Here is a 21,810-nt window from a genome sequence, read left to right as displayed (position 1 = left end):
CCACTAAATGATTTGCGAAACACTGGCATTGGAAGATTCCCAGCCCTCTGGCTCCTCATTGCTCAATGGCTGTTTCTTATTGACTGTTCTGGTTTATCTTCCAGTATTGGGCAACCTCTGTATTTTGTTTGATGTTCTAGATTATTTCTCCCCTCTCTTCCCTGCACATTGACTCCATTCTGCCCTGTCCCTTATCCCTGGAGGAGACACTGGTGGAGTCAGCCTGCAGCCCTGAAGCTACTAGAAATTGGGCTGTCTTTTGCAGGATTGCTTTGTGACTCCCTGAATAGCAGTGGGCCACCTTATTGGCCAGCAAATAAAACTAGTTCAGAGGTGCTCAATGGCTACAGTGTGCCTCTGATCCCCAGGGGCTCAGATCTAAATAGAGGCTCTGTAGAAGGAGAACAGGAAAAAATAGTTGAGGTGTTTGTTCACAGCCTTCCTCACAGTCCAATGTAATTATCTTACCATCACCTTACATTAACTAAAAACCAAGTTCTGATCCCAGTTTAGCAGCTAATTACTGATACACCACCATAGTGTGTTGACCAGATCTGACCTCTGGGTGGGCCTGAGAACTGAGAAGGGAAGGTGTCATAGAAGAGGGACAGAGTTACTTCATACGTGTGGCACTTTTCAGTACCTCCAGTGTCTCAGCAAGGTCTCCTTTTCCATGGCTGATGAACAGACACCCTCTATAACCTTCTGTTTGCTCTGTGATCTAACATTGATAAGGGCCTTCTGGTAATAATGGTATTGAACAGACTGTCCCAGAAATCAGACATCATTTGGCTAAAAAGTAACCAAAGAAAGTGAACCTGTCTCTTCATAAGTAAATTTGATTAAGTTGTTTATCAACAAGGCTATAGTTTAGACTTTGTGTGTTTTTGTACATATTTGTGCTTATTCATGTGTGTATAGGTCTATGTATGTGCACTTGAACATGGAGGCCACAGGACAACCTTGGAACCTGTTCCTCAGCAACTATCACCTTGAGTTCTTTTTTGAGACAGAGTCTCTCATTGAGTCTATAAAGCTGGCTGACCAGTGAGCTCCATGGCTCCTCCTGTCTCTACCTTCCCAGTATTGTGATTAAAAGCACATGCCATTTTGGAGGGCAGACTTGGATCCTGCTTAAGTGGCAGGAGCTTTCCTGCCTGGACTGTCTTTCCAGCCCTATTATTTAGTTTTATAACTTCTCTAGTTTTGCTTTCTCCATCTATGCCACAGAAGTAGCCTCTTTGCCAGGGTTTCAGAACACAAGGTACCCCCATTGGACAGAAACATGTTTCTTGAGACTGATAATGTTAGATAGTACTGTCACTGTATCCGTGTCTGAGGTTTTGTGCTCTCTCCCATTCGTCATTATTGCACATCTAGATCCCAAGCCTCCTGCAGGGGGAAGGTGAGTAGAGGGAGCTTCTAGAAAGGAAGGATATCATTGTATACTTTGGAGGACTCTTTTTTTTTTTTTTTTTTAATCTCCAAGTTGGACTTAGTATTATTTTGTCCCCTGGTGTGTTGCAGCTTTCACTGTTTCTGATGGTTCTGGCTTCGTAAGCCAGAGGCTATGTAGATGGTGTAAACTTCTTGGTGGTAGAGTCTCACTTGGGAAAGCTCTTTTAGTCTTGTCTAATGAGAAAGTGTGAGCTATTGCACAGAGTTATCCTCACAGTTGGGAGTTGAGAACATGGTCCAGCGCTCAGCTCTGCCCCTCTCTCATGCACTTCGGAGAGTGAGGGTGAGGCTGGGAGTTGGACTGTGTCTTGAGTGGGGGCTGTCACACATTCTGTGGCCCTAACCACTGGGCTCTCTGTTTTGAAGAGACCTAGCTGTGAGTGTTGTGGATAAGCCTTTGTTGAGGTATTGCTATATCCTTGGTTTCTGCCATGTCACAAACATCTCCAGGGACATCATATAAGAGATGATTCTTAGAAAGTCCTGTGTAAATTGGGGTCAGGAGCCATGTGTCCAGGGGAAATTTTTAGCTCTTACGGAATTCTAAAAGTTTCCAAGTCCACACTTGCTCTCAGTTATCTGTAGTCACTCTCAGGTATTCACAGCTGGAAGAATAAAGCATTTAAGTGTTCTCAGAGATATTGGTGCCCAAAAGAGCAATAAGTAAATGGCATTGTGGTCAGGAGCTATGGGCCGTGCTTTCTTACATCCTAGTGATGCTCACTCATGAGCTGTCATTTGCCAGGAGATTTATTAGTGACTTTTACATTTCCTGCCAGTTTCAATTAATGCAGGGAGACAAAAAAAATATTATATCCATTTGTTGCAGGCTTATATTCATAGTTATATTCATAGACAATGGTTATTATTAGTAATGATGGTGGTAACAGTAGCCAGGTTTGTTTTGTTTTGTTTTGTTTTTTTACATAACACTAAACATGTTAGTTCCTTTGTGTTGCTGTGATAAAATGTCATGACCAGAAGCAACTTATAGAAGAAAGAATTTATTTTGGCTTATGGTTCCAGACATCCACCCACCCCCCTTCACACAGAGAGAGAGAGAGAGAGAGAGAGAGAGAGAGAGAGAGAGAGAGAGAGAGAGAGAGAGAGAGAGAGAGAGAGAGAGAGCGCACATAATGGTTTGGGAGACATGGCAACAGATTACTAGAGCAGGAAGCTGAGAGATCACATCTTCAACTGCAAACGGGAAGCAGAAAGTGAACTGGAAATGGGGTTAGGCTATACACTCCCAGTGGCCTTTACTTCACCAAACAGGGTACACCTTCCCAGACAGCACCACCATCTGGGCAGCAAATATTCAAATATCTGAGCTTGTGGGAGACATTCTCATTTAAAAATACTGACCAAACCACTGACTTTCCAGAACTTCCTTATCGTCTCGGTATTCCTTTAGAGGAAGAGTTGGAGTGTGTATCTGGCTTTCTGGTTTCAAGACCTGTAACCTATGTTTTGTGCTTTTGTGTCATGTAGAAAGTATTTTGCTATGTATGGAAAGTATGTTGAACCCCTGAGAAAATCCCAAGAGACAGAGGATTTTCCTCCTTTAATGGTGATAGAATGGATGCCCACTGATGATGTTAGTTCATTAGTTATCCTCAGTCCTGCAATATTAACTTTTGTTAACACAGCCATGACTTGGTCGGGAAGGATGGTCTGGACACCCCCATCTCATCACACATGGTCTAAGGCTTTTCAGAGATCAAGTTGGAGCCACTATAATGTAGAAGAAAATCTCCTCCAGATGGCTTACCTTTAGGAATAACAAATGAAGTTTCTTGAGGGAATAACCTTTCCCCTTTTCTACCTTCTTCCTGTCCTGAGCATAAATGAGATGTCCAAATTTCCCTTTACATAAGGACATCAGCCTCGTTAGATCAGAGAGCTACCTTACTCTAGGATGGTGTCCTATTAACTAATTACAGGCAAGATCCCCCAATATCCAAACAAAGTCACTTTCTGAGATACTGGTTTCAGTGTAGGATTACTCTTCCCCTGTGTTTCCTGTGTTTTCCTTTCCTCAATCCACAACACTTACTAAGATGCTTACTCTGGACTTCTCCCATCCACTAATACATTTCTTCCTCCTTAGTCAACCATTAAAACAAATAAGAACAAAAAATGTTTCAAAGTGGAAGTACAAATAGGAGATGTGGGTTATATCTGCTGCGTGCTATGGTTACTGTTTTATACTTGATTGGATTTACAATTGTGTAAAAAATATCTGCTTAAGGTAACAGGAAATTTAAAGGTATGTATAGAAGTTAATCACCTTGTGCTGCACACCATTCCCAATGCTACTCATGAAGAAGTCCTTTGTGGCCTCTGTGTGTTCTGGCTTAGTTGTTGTCTCCTGGCTTACTTTTTCCAGGCATATGTAAATTTTTCAAATGCATTGTATCCCAGTCCCTCCTTTTGGGGGGTGGTGGTTTACTTTTTTGGTCAGTACATATAAGTTCCAGTTCACTCTTTTTAGTACCTATACAAAAGTCTGTGGTGGGGCTGTAATTTGTCTAGTCATTCCTTTGTGAGGGAGTGCTTAGGGTATGTCCACATTCTTTTGTGCTTTTATGTAAATCACTGTTTTAAGAATTTCTCCATATTGTGCTGGGGAGGTAGCTCAGGTGTGGAAGGCTTGGCTAGCATAGATGGAATGCTGTGTTCAGTCTCCAGTACTGTAAGGGCCATTGTAAAGTTGCATAAATGGAAATGTTACTGCAATCAGGACATTGCATCACATCCAAAATCTTTGAGTTAGAGAGGGATTTTACAGAGTAATGACAAAACCACAATCAATAGCAAATTGGACTATATCCAACTTTTAAAAACTCGTGCTTTTTACAAGAGACTGATGAGAGAATGGAAAAGATAAGAGATAAAACATTTGCATGTCATGTGTACAATAAAGGACTTGGAATCTGGATATATAAGAAAATAAATTGTCAGAACTTAATAATAGGATAAATAACTCCATTAAAATAGGCATATTGTTTGCACAAAAAGTCATATGGTTTGCAGAAAAACACATGAAAAGATGTTCAATAACATTAATCATTGGAAAAATGAAATTAAAGCCACAGGAAGTATCACTATATAACACTGGAAAAGCTAAAATTATGAAGGCTTTACCTGGGCCAAAGAGATGGCTCAGTAGGTAAAGGTGGATTCCTCCAAGCCTGACAACTTGAGTTACATCTCCAGAACCCACATGGTAGAAGGTGAAGACAGACACCTGCAAGTTATCTTCTGTCCTCCACATGTATCTTGTGGTATGTACTCTTTCCACATCCCACAAAGTAAGTAAATAAAATCTAAAACAGACACATAAGGCTGAAACCAGGCCAAGTGTGGGCGAGGGTATGGAGGAATCAGAACTTCTAGCACTATGGTGGGAAAGTCAAGAGAGAGATGTTGTCTGAGAATGGACTGAGAAGAAGGGAAGGGGATTGGGGAAGTTTAGGAGTAACAGTGTGTCCATGTCTTGATTATAGCGGCGGTTTTCCAGGGTTTATGCATGACTCATGCTGTACTTAATAGTGTAGTTTCTTTCATGTTAACTATCCCTACAAAACCCTTTTAAAAATGTGTGTGCATATAAGTATATAAGAGTGTGTGTATAAGTGTGCATGCATGTGTATAAGATTGTATGCAAAGTCTTGTACTAGCTATTGAAGGGGCTAGAAACGCATTCTTTATTTTGCTATCAATCCCAAATCCTGAGAATTCTCTGTGACTTCCATTTTCCTCCCAGTTGAAATGTAGACTCTGTTTAGACTAGAATATAAATAATGAACTCTTTTCTTCTTTTTTATATAGTTCTTTACATCGGAAATGTCTCAGTTATTGAAATGCCTTTTTTAGTTTTCTCTCTCTCTCTCTCTCTCTCTCTCTCTCTCTCTCTCTCTCTCTCTCTCTCTCTCTCCTTTCTTTTTTGTCAAAGTCTTACTCTGTAGCCCAAGATGGTCAAACTTTTGGTGCTGTAGCCCCCTGCACCCACCCTCCCTTTCCATGCCAAGGGCTGGGATTACAGGCATGTGCCACCACACTGGGATGAAATGACATCTCCAGATCCATTCTTGTTTACCTAAAGATCTTATGGTAAAACCTGTGATTGGACAATAAATCCAGATCAAAGGTGGAAAGTTAGATCTGTAGTCTTACTAATAGTCCATTCTTCATGGCCCTGCTTCTCGTTTAAGCTCCATGCTCATGTGTTTGGCACTTTTCCTAATGTACTGGTTTTTCCCAGCTGGCTCAGTTCTCAGGGGCATTTTAAAGCTCAGTATTCCAGTGCTCAGATCCATTCCTGTTGTCTGTAGATACGGAGAGTATTGCTGGTGAAAGGGTACATACACTGCTTTTGCCCCGTGGCCCTCTAGGTCATCTCCTGTTTTTTCTCCCAGGATAGGAAGCACATAGAGAATGCATCAATGAAATCAGTAGTGGCTCTGGATGTTAACGTGTGACTCACAGTAATGTGCCCAGCAGAGGGAAGGGCTGGATTCCTCGAGAAATAACTCAGGAGCACGACAACTGAAGCATGTAGACAGGATGGAGCAGCTGGATCATCGACCACTGACCCACAGTGAAGCAGTCACACAAATGGCATTAAGCTAAATGTTTAAAAGTGTTAAGAGTCGAGGCATTGAACTCAACCTCCCTTACACCAGAGGCAATATGACTCTGAGAAGTATGTAAAGAGGCCATGTGGCTGATTCTCCAATCTGGGGTGATAGTAACATGCCAGAGACACTACGTGTAATTAACTGGAAGAAGAATAAAGCTAGGTGTCCCAGGTAGAGCATGGCATGGTAAGTGTTTGCTCTTAACTGTGTTCCCTTTAGAGTGCAGGCAAGAGTCAGTCTTCGCCTTCCACCATATGGGCTGCAGACAGCTACTTCAGGTTGTCAGGCTTGGGTGCAAACACCTTTTATTTTTTTAACCTGCTGAGCCATTTCTCTGGCCCAGGTCAAAGTCTTTTTAAAGAGATAGACTGAGAAGAAAGAGGAAAGAGAGGTATGAAGGTCAGGAAGAGGGAACAAAGTCGAGTTGAGGAGCTAAAGCCTGTGCACCCACTGACAGGAAGAGACAGAAGGGTGATGGGGACCACACACTTAGCTGGCATCGAATCTGAAACACATATGACTCAGAGTGAGAAGTCATGTGTTAAATGCAAGTCTTGTGTGTTTATATGTCAAGCACAGACATTCTAGCACTCATCTGCTCAGGGGCTAAAAGCCTATAGATCACCTGGTTGTTTTAGACTAACATCTATCTGCACATAATAATTCTAGAGACTGGCTGCAACACACACACACACACACACACACACACACACACACACACACACACATTCATTCTCAAAGCCACAGTTGGAGACAAATGTGAAATGGTAAGAACTGCTTGTGTCACAGGCTGTTCACTGGGGAAAGATGGTGAGGTTTTAAGTAGGGTACTCATGCAGGCACACCTTGCCTGCTTACTCACTGGGGATTGCCTCAGGGACTCTGTTTTGTGTTTGTGTGTATATTTTATTTACCTGAAAATGGGGGATAATAACACTTAGCTCTTAGCTGTCATGGATGTTAACTGAAGTATATGGTCTATAAAGAGCTTTGCATGGTCTCTACTACACCACTGGGGTCAGTATATATTAATTTAGCTCCAAGGGAAAACACAGAACAGAAATATACAACTTTAGAATTGAGTAGAGAGTAGAGATTTGGTGCTTCCAATGGGGTATAAGTTCAGCAAGTTGCTCACGTGGATCTTGCTACAAATAGTTCAGAATTTGAACAAGTTTGGGAAGCCATAGATGAAGCAAAGCGAGTCTGGTCATGTAAGACAGGACTTCTCATAGTCTTAGAGGCCAGAGCTCCATGTGTTTCCAAGAGAGAGATGACAGCCCCAGATCCTCAACTGTGGGAACTTCCACAGCCCATGGAGCCTCAGTACAGAGCATAGACTCCTTAACTTGACACCACATGGACCTGAGGTTTGGCTCCAGCTTCAGAAATACTGCCTTTGGCTCTTTCAGTTTATATAAAAATTTTACAAATTAGTTTCTCGGGTTGAAAAATTACAGGAATTTATAAGGTAAGTTGGATTTCTGATCCTCTTGAAATTGGAGGGTCAGAGGCAGGGCTTGTATTTTCCTTTGGCAGAATGCATGGAGTCTCCAGCTTGTCCCAGGCTGCATTGATGTGTTTCATTAGATTACATAGGCTGGTGATCCTTGTAGGCTCCTGAGCTAGGCATCCTGATCTAGTTAAACTCTTTCACATGATGACATGAAAAATGAACTTCAGATTTGATTCACTTAATATTGAAGTCAGGACAGATTGCTTACTTGCTTTCCTGAGTTTAGATAGTGTGAATTAAGATAGCTTGTTTGCCATCATCCATTGCTCTTAAGTACTATCCTGGTAGTCCCCTCTTCTCTGGGGATGTGTGTTCTGGAGTTCATGTGACTGGAATGGGTACACCCCCGACCCCAAGCCCTCTTTTCCTGGGCAAGCATTGGCACAGGGCTGGAAGTGTGGCTACTCATCAGATTTCCTAATCCAAAGTCTAGAGAGGGCTTTGTAGGCAGAAGCAAGTGGCTTCTTTGAACTAGAGGAAGGCCACTTCTCTTCTATTTACCACTCCAGGCAACTGAACTTCTTACAATCATGATACTGGCCTATTTTGACAGATGCTAAAAACAGTGGAATAGAGGTATTCTCAAAGAGGGGAAATCTGAAGGTGAGTGGATAGTTTTTAATGTGGTGGATTTCAACATGTATATTATCAGCCTGTGCAGAACCATTCAGAAAACCCCAATTGGAAGACATCCTCAAGATGGCAACCCCTTCATACTTAGAGAACCCCTCTTTTCATTGGAAAGATGCTGATTAGCAATTTGCAGACATTTTCTGGTCATCCTGGGAGCCTCCCGGCTTCCATTTTGACTTACCCTCACTGCCACCCATGGCTGTGACAGTTTAGATTATATTTTCAGCAAGCAAAGTCCCTAGAATTAAGTCAGATAGTGACTTAAGTTCTGTAGCAATGATAATCTCTTGCCCTCAATCATCTTCTTGCCCTATAGAAATATCTTTCTTAGTTCTGGAAGTTTCTGTTATCTGTTTGAGATGGATAAAGTTATCTAATTGTACCTTTAAAACAGTTATCTGTTCCTCCTTTCCATTAAAATATACACTTCACTAACTTCGTAAATTATTGCACATTATAATTACACTCAAATCTATCTTCTTTCTACGTATTTGCTTATCTATACTTCTGATTTAGATACTTTTTTTGTTGCTGCAATAAAATACCATGAACAAAGGCAGCTTAAGAGCTTACTTTGGCTTATGGTTCCAGAGAGTTAAGTGCCCACAATGGTGGGAAAGGCATGGTGGCAGAAGCAGGAAGCTGAGAGGTAACATCTCAACTGCACACAGGGAGCAGAGAAAGAGAGAGCAGGAAGCTGGGCAAGGCTATAAGCTGTCAGAGTCTCTCTCTAGTGGCGTACTTCCTCTAACATGGCTCCATAGCCTAACAATTTCATAACTTTCCAAACAGTGCCACCAGCTGGGGATGGAGTATTCAAATCCATGAGCCTGTGGGTGACATTTTTCATTCAAAACACCATCTATCTACATTATTGAATCTATTTTCCCATAGTGGCTTTAAAAGTTGGAAAATCTTCTGAAATATTTTATGCAAAAGCTTCTTGTTACAAGAACAAAAGCAAAAGGGTGAGGTTGTCCAGAGAATAAAAAGCCCTAGCCAAGGCACAAATCCAAACCACACATTTGCATTACATCCTTATATAGTTCTGCAAAGGTTAGCTTTGGATTAAAACAGGGAAAATCATTTTTTGAAATAATTTTTAGTAAAAGACAAAAAATGCCATTAAAACAAGACCAGAATTGAATTCCTCAAACACCAGTCATGTAACAAAAGGAGGGAAATAGTCACATTTGAAAACTTAAAGTTGTAATTAAAATTACAGAGGGGGACAAAGGCTTTCAGCTCAAGTAAGATAAACAACAAGGGTTACTTAGTCTTACTACATAGTATTAGAGCACCATCAGCTCGCCCCAAGTCCCATTTTGAATGGAATGCATCATAGGGTTCTTTTTTTCCTTCTCTCTGTGTAGTGTGTATATGTCTCATACTGGGATTGAATTTAGAGCCTTCTACACGTGACTCTAGATCCCCAGTGTGTCATTTGGTTCTTTGTAGGAGATGCTGTCCCTCAGACTTGGATGATGGTGTCGCGTGTCGTTTTCACCAAAGTTGTCCCTAGGGATTAAAAAATAATTCAATAGAAACACTGAATGCTTATGTGGAAGTAGAAGTGACATCTGGCTTTTGTTTCTGTGTTTGCTTCTGCTCAGTTTCATTCCCCATCTTCCGTTAACAGCACCCTGATTGAAAAGCTTTCTATTTTTCTCCTACTCCATTCTGGAGACTGGTGTGTGTGTGTGTGTGTGTGTGTGTGTGTGTGTGTGTGTGTGTGTGTGTGTGTGCGCGCGCGCGTGCGTGTGTGTTGAGGCACAGGGGGTGGGGGTGGCAGTTTCCTGCCCATTAACATGTGGCCCTTTGGCTGTGGGGCAGTGGGAGCCCCACACTAGATTGGCCCCTGAAGCTGGAATCCTTAGTGCAGTGACACAGGAGTTGAAAGGAGCCCTGAGCTCACCCTGAGGCCAGGGACCTTGGTAAGTGAGCTACAGTGGGTGTCAGGATTTGCGACCACAGAGTTCTGATGAATACACGGGTAGCTCTTTCCCTTGAAGATCAGTGTTTAGTTTTTGTTTCCTTTCCTAGAAAGTCATACATGGAGCTGAGTGTTCCTGTGGGGAAGAGAAAAGGGGTGACACATTCTTCCTATGTACGTGTCCTTATTTTATTAAATAACTGAAGAAACATAATCCTAAGTCAGCCATATTCCTGGCCCATGGATTCCCTGATCTGGCACATCCCTGGGAGAAGATTTCCACGTTTATCAGGGTGTGGGGCTATTCTTGGCATTTGCTATAAATCTTAAGGTTTTAATAACTTGGCTGTTTCTCCCACCTTCTTGCCAAGTCTCTGTGCTGAAAAAGCGAGTGTCACCACTGTAAGTAATGGTGCTTTTACTGGATCCAAAACAAAATCAAGCAGTCTTGGTGTGCATCACACAGGGAACCTCCTCTAGTTTCTGAGTCTGTAATGGGAACGGTATTAAGCATGCAAACAGCTGCTTGGGCCAAAATTGTCAAAAAGACACCATCTCAGGCTGTTTGGGTTCCATTTCTCGAGGAACATTTGTGGTCACTGGTTAACAATGTGAGTGGCTCTGTAAGTTCGTCTGAGGACGATGTAGATTCTTTAGGCCAGAAAGTTAAATACCTCCGTCTTTGGCAGTCCTGACCTTCTGGAGAGAGACTATGATATTCCCTAGTCTTCAAGACCCACATTTCTACTTTGATTTAATGCAAGGCGGAAATCTTCAAAACAAAGCTCTCTGGATCCAGGAAAGTTCATCTGGCATAAGTTAGTTTGGCGGGTCCTCCACCCTGCTTCCCACTCACCCTCTGTCTACTGTCTAGGAGCAAGATGTTTCATAGAAACTGAATGGTGCTGCAGAAAAGTATGACTTTGGGGAAGTATACAAGCAAAGCAGATTCAAATTAGTATTCCCTTAGAGGGGGTATCCTGGGAGGAATTACATTTAAATATTCAGGTGTAGAATCTGGCCTGGATCTGTTGATATGAGTGTTCAGTACATTTTCTGGAAGAAATGCAGTCTGGAGAATGAAGAGTCCGACGTTTGAAAACACCTACTGATTTGTGTTTCTGTGTCTCTTCTGTGTTCATGGTAAATAGCATAATGCAGATCTATCTGCTGCTTGGCCCAGAGAACTGGCATTTTTCCTCATAACATAATTGAATGCCTTTGCTGAACAGAGGTTGACCCCTGAGCTCCATGCTTGCTCTGAACAGAGGGCATGCACACTGGCAGGCTGCTCAGAAGGAGGAACAACATCCAATAAAAACTTGGAAGGAGTCCTTTGGAAATAAAAGTTAATTTGCATTTACAAGGGCCCCTCCTGGTTTTATAAAGGAGGTGGAATTGCTCTGAAGTTTGGGTCCACTTCTGTCCTCATGCTTCTCTCCTTTCTCCTCACTTTTAGTGAAGTTCAGTCTATCCCTAAATTGCTTTGCATTCTCTAGAGAACTGCTGAGCCTTTTGGGTATTTTTTTAATCCCAAGGGGCGATCACCCTCTTCTTTCTCTCCTCTTGCTTTTTCAGCAGCTGTGGGCTCGTGGTGGGCTAGAAGTCACAATCACATTGAATGAAACCAAATTTGGCTGTTGTTTCAAAGCTATTGCTTTGTTGTTTTTCTTTCTTTTGCCATTTTTTTCTTTTGGCTTTTAGTTAGGAGGGTATTATGTTTGTATTAGATGGCCATCAAAACTTATTTCTTGGGCTATAGCAGAAGGGAAAATGCTGGAATGTGACTTAATGGTAGAGTGTTTGACTATCATGTCTGAGACTTTGGGGTTCCATCCCCAGTCTTGCAATAACAGGAAGAACCAAAAGTGGTGTGTATGTGGAGGGGGAGGGGCGGGACTGGGAGGTACTGTTGATTTCATGTAAAATGCACCTAAATCTATCTGGTAACTTAGTGGGTGCTTGTTTTCCTTTACAAACTGGTACTTATTTATTTATTTTATTTTACAATACTATTCAGTTCTACATAACAGCCACAGATTTCCTTGTTCTCCCCCTTCCTGCACCCCTCCCCTTCCCCCCAGACAACCCCCTTTCCCACCACCTCCAGATCAAGGCCACCCACGAGGACTGAGATCGACCTGATAGGCTCAGTCCAGGTAGGTCCAGTCCCCTCCCCCCAGATTGAGCCAAGCGTCCCTGTATAAGTCCCAGGTTTCAAACAGCTATCTCATGCAGCGAGCCCAGGACCTGGTACCACTGCCTAGATGCCTCCCAAACAGATCAAGCCAATCAACTGTCTCACCTATTCAGAGGGCCTGATCCAACAAACTGGTACTTTTTAATCCTTTACTTTCAACAATTGGCCTCTGAATTAGGAAGTTTAATTTGATCTGAAATATTTTTTAAAAAAATGTATTTATTATTTTTGTTTTGTTTTTTTTTAAACTTTCTTTTTATTTATTTTTTTGTATCTTTCACATCATGCATCTTGATCCCATTCATTTCCCTATTCCTTTGTAACACTCTCTGCCTGGCAACATCCTCCCAAAATAAAATAAAATAAAATTTAAGAGAAAACAAAACAAAAAACATAAAAAGAAAAAGATCTCATCATGGAAGCTGTAGTGTGACGTAATAAATCATGAAGTAAACCCTTTTATCCATATATCTTTATGTGCAAATGTTCGTTGTAAAGAGTCATAGCTCTTGTTTGAGGCCTCTGGTTTCTGCTACACTATCGATACTGGGCCCTCACTGGGACTCCTCTTGGATATCCTATTGTTGCCCTGTGTTGTGGAGATCCTGCAGCTTCGGGTCTGCAGGACCGGCCCCTTCACATGCTTCAGCAGATCATAGATGAGGTGGATCCTGGGTAGTGTCAGGATTGGTCAGCCTGACAGCTCTCCCCTGTTTTTCACCACAAGGGTGAGCTCTCCAGCATTGCCCTGGCTAGTTCACCCCTTGCAGTGATGAGCAATGGGCAGGGCCAGTTCTCCTGCTTTCACATCTTCAGGGTCAGCTCTCCCACACTATACCTACAGGACCAGCTCTGCTGTGTTCGCAGGTGCAGGATCCACTCTCCCAAGTGCTGCAGCTGGTAAGGGGTAGGAACAGCTCTCCTGCTCTTATGATCTTAGGGCCAGCTCTCCCACATGCTACAGGCGGGGGTGGGGAGGTGTGAGGGGGTGAGGAGATCTCTTGCCCATCCACACCACCATATGGCAGATGAGGGGTGGGGCCAGATCTTCCATGCTCATGTTCTTGGGGTGATTCACCCACAATCCTGTCAATAGGGTCAGCTCTACTGTGCTGCTGAGGCAAGGTGCAGGGTCCACTTTCCCGAGTGCTGCAACTGGTAAGGGGGAGGGTCAGCTCCCTCATCATCTGTTGCAGGTGGTGAGGGGTGAGGGGTGAAGGGCAAGGGGCATGGGGCTAAGGGGATTTGATCTAAACTCTTAATGTTTGTGATCAATAAGAGAAGGCATGATAGAATGGTAATTTTTTATCTCTTTCATTTCTTTGTGTATCTTAGACTAGGAGGGATTTTTATGTGACATAACAATTTCATAATTGTTAGCACTGGAAAAATATCACATTGTAAATATGAGCAGAATCCAGATTAGGAAATTAAAATAAGATTAAATTTAGCCACAGTAGAAAGCAAACTCACGGCTCAATGAAAGCTCATATTCTGGGGACTCAGTAGAATAGACTCCATCAAAGCATTCTTGTTGTTCACTAGTAATTCTTATCCAATGGATCTTAGAACTCTAGGTCTCGTGGAGTTACATTAAGACATTTATTAACCTTCTCTTATAGGTAGTCAGGAGCTAGGCTGTGTATTTCCAGGTTCTTGGTCTCTTATTTAAGAATGAAATAAAAGCCCTTTAGTGATTGTAAAGTAATGAGGAAATTTTATTTAAAGCAAAGTGATAGAACAAATGAGAAGGAAACACACAGTCAAGAATGCCATATGAATGAGGGCACTCAAGGACCTGGATGATTGGGCTTATAGAATTCAGGAGAGGGCCAAGTTTGCTTACTGGGGGAATAGTTTGGGTGATTCTCTATTTTGATTGACAGATATAGATACTGTATATCAATATATATCAATCAGATATATTTACTCACCACTGCACACATCACTCCCCATAATGCATCCTATTTTAGTCATACACATACCCAATTATGCATGGACATATTAGAGGTTCTCCCTAAAAGTTCACTTTGAGACAATAGTTTGCCTCACTGTACGTGCATCCCCAAACCATTTTAGGATTTTCTTATGCTTCCCAGATTGTGTGCCAGATGTGCTTGAATAGAAACAGCATTATATTTCTAAGGGGAGTAATTTATTTCCATTGTTTAAAGCAGGTATAGGTGCAGCTTGATGCAGATATGAGGTCCTATGTGGTTTTGTAACAAGTTGCTAGGTGCATTGTTCAGAGAAGGATACATGCACAGTCCAAACCAAGTAGAGTCCCAGGTTCTAAACTACCCACTTTGCTTGCCTGCCTCACTTTAGTGTATTTTACATTTCTTATGAGCTGAGAAAATAGACCTTGTGATGTGCCAGTTACTTTTCAAATCATCTAGCTTCACTAAAAGGGATAATTTCTGGATATCCTTATGTATTCATAGTGGCTGCTAGATTTCCTGAATATTTTCATTCATTGAGTATCAAAATTCCAAGTACAGGTCAGCAACATTTTGATTTTTTTTAAAACTTAAAACAAAAATTCTAAACTTCTTTCTATATTTCATTTAAGCACTCAGATGCAATTTTTTATTGAATGTTGAATTTTTATTGACTATCTATGTCCCCACATAGATACAAGTACCAGTTGTAAAGAAACATTTTGCTTTATCCAAGTCCTGCAAGAAAATAATTATGGCCCATGGATTTATAAGCAGAGGGATATGAAAGGGAGCTCTAGGTGTTTTCCTCTGTTCTGTGAGGAATATGAATATGATGGCTGATGTTTGAGTGGCCCTTTTAGATCAGTATGGGAGAATGTCTGCTAGACATAATAGAGCATTCATACCCTGTACCTGTTGCCTGGACATGACCTATGCAAGATCAAGCCTGTCAACATTCTAGCATGGAATGAGAAGGAGTTAATGAGCCCTACCTCCAACTAAGCAGCCATAGACAGTTGACAGATTCAGTGGAAAGGAGAGTCAGTTTTCCCTAAGGATGTGGCTCCTTGTAGCTCTATCACATGCCAGTGCATGACCCCGCACCCCCAAGTATATAGACAACACAAATTGGAATCAATGAGTTGCTGAGTAAACAAAGGTGGGAAAAAAAGAGGACATGAAATTGAGGGGGCTTGGGGGGGGGGAGTAGGAATGGATCTGGGAGCAGTTAAAGGGAGCAATGTGTATGTGGGTGGACATAATTAAAATGCATTGTATGAAATTCTCCAAGAATCAACAAAAGTATTTAAAAATATATCATATGCAGATTTAAAATTCTTAAACAATAGAGTAAAACAAAACAATAGAGAGGCAGACAAGGGAAAAAAAAGAATATAGTAGTCCAGCAGGTCCCTGCTGCCGCAGCCCACTAACCTCAAACTTCATTTATATGATTGGGGCAGCAGTATCCGTTTTTTTCAACCGTTATTTCCTTCTACGTTTGCATCTGAAACTACCTTCAGTGATTCACTACACTTTCTACAGGCCATCCTTGAATTTCACGTTCCATCTGTGTTGTAGACATGGTGACTATGAAAATTACTATGAAAAAACAGCCTCTGTTTTTTTTTTTTGTTTTTTGTTTTTTTGTTTTTTTGAGGGGGGACGTCTCTTTTTTTCTGAGTAGACCTTCCCGCTGTGATGCGGACTTCCTCCTATCCATGAGCTGATGGTTCACAGTATCTGTGGTTTGGGATTTCTTCATGTTGAGAACTCCCACCACTTTCTTTTCTCCTCCATCCCAGCAAACTTTCTCCATGTATAAGTTACTAAATTCCTTCTGAAGAAAATGTGAGAACTGGCTTTCTTAGGAGATTTCTTATCCCATCTGACCCAGCTGGAAACTGGATGTGAAGTGATAGAACTTGGAATAATCAGAAAACAGCAAAAATTTAGACTATTTTAAAGATTCCTTGAGCTGAAGAACTTAGGGCAGATTTGAAAAGCACTCCCCATGCTTGGTACAGGTGTGTGTGTGTGTGTGTGTGTGTGTGTGTGTGTGTGTGTGTGTGTATCTATCTTTGTACTTTTTGGAATCCACTCATGTTTGTGCTTGTTTGGTGGATGGTTCTTCCTTTGAAACTATTTATTGCTGCTAAGGTTTGCGGCACAGCCAGTCCTACAGATAATAAATGGGTGTGTGTGCCCACAGCACAGCATAAATAGAGTAACTGACTTCAGCTTGTTTATTGTTAGGTTGGTATGCAAGCAGTGGGGCTTCACTCCTCAATTACATGTATGTGTCTTTCTGGGGAGTGGGAATACAGAATACGGGAATTTGAAAATGGACTTGGTGTTCCCTCATTTTCCTGTAAGCATTTTTTTCTTCAGATGTTACATGAATGAAGATTGCATTAATTTGCATAATTTCCACTGTAATGTTATTTCATGGCCTAAGTGCTGACAGCTATGGAGTTTGAAACATGATTTCTTTGGATGGGCTGGCTGAATTGGCTCCCTGACGAATATGAATTTGAAAGATAGCTGGTAATTACTTAAATGAAAAGGATTTATTTGGAGCTGCCCTGGGTGAAGCCTTCCCACTCCTTAAACTCCAGACTGTCCAGACAGGAATTGTTGATGACTATTATGTGCAGATTTTATTTTTATTCTTACAGAAAAGGAGAACAAACAACCTTGGTTTTTTATTTTAATTTTAATTTTTTTTCAGTCCAGTCACAATAGAAGCCCTTGTCACAATCTGGTCAGCCAAACAAAACAAACAAATGCTACACCAAAGATAGCTTACAACCATCTAAACCCAAACCAAAACGTGGAGGAGTGCATTATAAAACATGGAAGTATTCCTCTTGGCCAGCATGGGCCTATATGATAGGAAAAAGAGAGATGATACATCAGTAAATTGTCATGAATCCTCAACCCCATTAAGTGTTCTCTTTATGACTTTGGGCAATTTATAAAACCTATGAGACCTGGTTTCCACAGTCATTAAAATAAACAGAAAAATAAAAAAATCACACAGTTTTGAGTATGAGATGAGATCACACAAGTACAAATATTTTGTAAAATACACTTAAGTGTTTATTAGCAGTAAACTAATTAAAGGAGTGACGCGTACTCCCCACACTTCCAGACTAGTTTTCCTTGTAAGTAGCTCCTACAAATTTACATTCGAGATAGCAGGGATGTTTATAAGGATGTATCAGATGTTTTGGCCCAATGTGCAAAGATCTATTCTGATAAATATGAGAAAATTTTTCATACAGTCCAGATTTTTTGCTGTTGTTGCTAGAAACTCATGAGAAGGAAGGAAGGCAAAGGAGACACACAGTGCGTTTTTCCTTTTTGAACTTGCAAATGAGAGGTAAGAAGTGCTTAAAAGTCCACGACAATTAAAGCATTGTTTCCATGTCAGCCCTGCCTGGAAAAGTGAACAGCTTGTACTTAAGATTTATTTTATTTTAAATTTATGTGTATATGTGAATGTTTCTGGGTATGTCTGCCACATGTGTTCAGTGCCCAGAGATACTAGAAGGGAATTAGATCTCCTGAAGTTAAGAGTGTTCGTGAGCTACTCTATATGTGTGCTAGAAAATGAACTTAGCTCCTCTGGGAGAGCAGCAAGCACTCTTAATCACCACCTGTCCAGTCCTGGGGCCCGTGTTTAAGGAATAAACATGACAAGGTCCTCTTCTGGGAACCAACCCATAGAAAGCAAGTGTAAGAGACTTAGTCATGGGGAGAATTTTACACAAGTAGATTTTATAGAACATTATTCAAGAGACTATACCAAAACCTTAATTAATTTAGATAGTTGTTAAGTATAAAGAAAAATTTGTTTCCTGGTTGAGATAAGCAGATCTACATGTCAGATTTTGATATTAGGCAACTGAGAAACAAATTAACCATTCCTGTTTATTGCATGAGGCTTCTCTGCCCTTGTCATTTTGGAGTTTTTCAGGATGATTCCTATTTTTTTTGAGTTCCAAAGTCACTAGTACCATGACAGGCTCCTCAGTTAACACAGTCAGAAGTAAACATACACTGTTATGGTTGTCATAGGAATCTTCTGAGAGTCATTCAGAGGTCAAAGTTTAAGATCTGTAGCTCTCATGAGAAAGTGAGAAAGGAGAAATATATGCCTAAGGTCCTCTTAAGGATTGTTCATATACTTGTGCACACACATACTCTCAGAATATACCCCCTCATATATTTAAAAAACAAAAACAAAACCAAGGTCATGTCTTTTGTGAATTAGATAATATGCACTGATTGTGGAGATAAAAGAGAAATTTTGCATTTTGCAGCAAATACATTACTTGGCGAATGTAAAATGTAATCAAAAGTTCATCATCAGTCATAAAAACTGCCTAATTTAGTTGAGTCAAGATGGAGAAAAAGTGGAGCATTTTGAAGGGTGGATCCTCTTTTGTCTAATGATACTGTCTGTAGGGTAGGAATTTCAGGAAAGAGGATCATGAGTAATTTTGGATAAATGCAGTTGCACTTGGTGGCTTCAAGGGACTCCCTGCAGCTTCCACCCCACCCCTGGTTTTCACAGCTGCCTGCAGTTGTTTGTATGATGATAAGAATCAGGGATACATTATTATTGTTGTTGTTGCCATTGTTTTCTCTATTTGAAAAAACAAAACAAAGCAATGCTAGACTACTTAAAGGTTTGACCATAAAAAACCATGGAGGGTGGGCCCTCTTGGCCTCTGCTGCCCTCTAGCTAAGGACCGTGCCTTTGGTGCTTGGCTTGGGGACTCCAAATGTTCCTAAAACTGTGGTTATGTAAAATTTCACTCCTGCTCTTGAGAACTGAAGAGTAACATATTTTGTTTACCCAGTACTGCTTTCTCTTTATTCCCATGTTTGTATTATAAATGAGTGATTTAGATGTAAAAAAAAGTACATGTGAAGCTCTGTGCCAAGGCCTAGCGCCAAACATGAATTTTGTGATTAAAGTATGCAATATTAATCTTTGCTTGACAAAAACCTAGTGAGGATGGTTTTGTTATTCTTATTAACATTTCGCTAATCAAAAAGAAAGACATTAGAACTAAAATGCATGAGCTAGGAAGGAAAGAGAGTTGCTCTGTTGGGCTCTGACCAGTGTAGATGTAACCTTGATCTTGTGAAAACAGATTTTTATTCCTTTTGGTATGGAAGGAATGCAGCTAAAGATGATTGAGATTAATGCTATGTCTTCCTGTTTCTCATTCTCTTTGATAGTTTCCCTTGTGTGGTGAGATTATCCATTTTCCATTATTGCTCTTTCATCTCAGAGCTTTAATATTTAAATGATATATATCTATAATATGTAAGGTACAAAAGTGAAGAAAAGGCAATATTTATTTATTAGACCAGTGTGACTATTTTTCCTGAGCTTGATTTCTGAGCCACACTCTAACCTGGGCGTTGTCTTTGTTCTCTGGGAGCTCACAGCTTTGGGGTGCATTAGACCTGCGAATGAGTGACCATAGTGCAATGACATTAGTGCTGCCATAAACCAGAGAAGGAGAGTTATGAGCCCTGTCCTGTGCAGAAACTCTCCACAGAGCAAGAAAACTCATACAGAGGAGAGGATCCTCCACATAACATGGGAACCCTCAACAGAGAAGGGGACCTGCCATTGAGTAAGTGAACCCTTCACAGAGGATAGACCACCACAGAATAGGGGAAATCTCCACAGAGAACACAGACTCTTCAAAGAGTAGTCTAACCATCCACAGAAGAGGGGAACCTCCACAGAGGAAGAGGTGCGAGACATTTTGTAGCCACAGGAAAGAGCCTGGGCCTGTCTCTGAACTCAGCCTTGTCCAGATTATAGTGGACTGGATAGCATGAGGATGATGGAGTAGAAGGACATAGAATCTCAGATAGAAGAAACAATTGGAGTGATTCTTCTGTGGGATGTTTCTGATCATGGACTTTATCTTTTAGGCACAAGAGAAAGCAGTAAACTTAAAGGAGACAAAAATTTTATAGATATTAATTTTAGGAAGATAATTTTTATAGTAGTATAGAAAAATGCATTCAAAAAGCAGAGCAAATACTTAGGAGGCCATTGCAAATGTAGCAGGCTGAAAAGGATGAAGCCATCATTATGAGCAGTGACCCAAGTGAGGTGGCAGGTATGGCAGAAGCTAGAAGAACAAGATGCAATGACAGCATGTGAGAAGGCAAGGGCATACTGAGGAGGGTGGTAGGGATTAGGGATTGGACAAAAGAATGGTGTGTGAAACTATGAGTAGAAGCAACCAGATTCCGGAGGAGAGGGAGAAGGTTGTAGTGACTGTGAGATAGTCTGGGTGCAAACCCATGACTGCTTTAGTTTGGGGGCATATAGGACATGTTAAATGATATAAGGTAACTCATGGCACACTTGTGAGTCCTGGTTTCAGGCAGCTTCTCATCAGACAGAAAAGGAAAGCTGTATTTCAATTGCTGGGTTAAATACCCCTTTATACCTCATGATCCAAAGGCTCTGTCTCCCCGATGATAGCTCTATACTTGGTTTGTGCTTCAGTTGCCTGTTGTTACAAGTGAAGAAAACTGACACTAATGAAGGTTAATGAGTTTGCTAAAAGTGCTGAAAACTGAGGCAAATCAGATCAATATTATATGGTTATGTTTGATTCTTGGAAGAAGACAACTTTGATAAGTTAAGAGCTGAAAAATTAAAAACACATTCTAATATCAGCGGATCAGTTGTGAAGTATTTTGGTTCTTATTTGGCCTTTAAGACTTTCTCTGTATAGAAATAATTTAAGCTTGATTTACACATAGTGCTATGTGTGTATATATGTGCTTGTTTATGTGTGTGTGCATGTGTGTATGTGTGTACATATGTATGTGTTGCCTAAAAACTTTACTGAATTTTTAGGAAAAAAAATAGTTTGTCTCTTCCAGAGTTATAATGGAGGAATTAGACATATTGAAAACTTGTGCTTACATAAAGAATACTTTTCCATAATAATTTTGTATGTCATGTGCAATATTTATACTTACTATACCTAGGTAAACAGAATTTTGTGGCTTTTCTAGGAAGGGGAATTTTTCATTTTGACTGAAGATGAAAGTGAGATTCATCCTATAAAACAATAAAATGCAAGCTCTACAAGTCGGGTACAAGGTGATTGTTAAGTGATGGTAGCTGCTACTTTGGCTGTAAATTTTCAGTTCTGTTACTACATGACAACAGCAGAGACTCCCCCTATACCATCCTGTACAATTAGCACAAATTAAAAATATGGCAGGAAAATGAAACACTGAGACAAGAAAAAAAGGAGTTGATAAAAGCAGACGACCCTAAGATGACAAAGTTGGAACAGTGTTGACAAATTAGCTATTAATGAACATTCCCAAGGAACAGGAGTTGCATTTCTGCTGCTGCAATAAAATACCAAACAAAAGTAACTTAGAGAAGGAAGGGCTTGTTTTGGTTCCAAGTTTGACAC

At 40.8% G+C, this 21,810-nt stretch overlaps 1 protein-coding gene across 5 annotated transcripts in view; it reads left to right on the top strand.

The window, feature by feature from the left end:
* Pid1 (phosphotyrosine interaction domain containing 1) overlaps nucleotides 1-21,810 on the top strand; it is a 261,901-nt gene that overhangs the window by 32,528 nt on the left and 207,563 nt on the right. Inside the window, exon 1 of one of the 5 annotated variants that reach the window (XM_076549424.1) lies at nucleotides 5,764-6,287. The exons of the other annotated variants lie outside the window; for them this stretch is intronic. Within the exon in view, the coding sequence (XP_076405539.1) occupies nucleotides 6,285-6,287 (3 nt within the window). The 5' untranslated portion in view covers nucleotides 5,764-6,284. Of the gene's footprint in view, nucleotides 1-5,763; nucleotides 6,288-21,810 lie in introns of those variants that run through there. 5 annotated transcript variants of the gene reach the window in all.

This window comes from Peromyscus maniculatus, chromosome 13, assembly GCF_049852395.1.
Source record: "Peromyscus maniculatus bairdii isolate BWxNUB_F1_BW_parent chromosome 13, HU_Pman_BW_mat_3.1, whole genome shotgun sequence".
In the NCBI taxonomy this organism is placed as follows: Eukaryota; Metazoa; Chordata; class Mammalia; order Rodentia; family Cricetidae; genus Peromyscus; species Peromyscus maniculatus.
The sequence above is the reverse complement of the archived record's forward strand: the minus strand, read 5'-3'. Positions and strand labels throughout refer to the sequence as shown.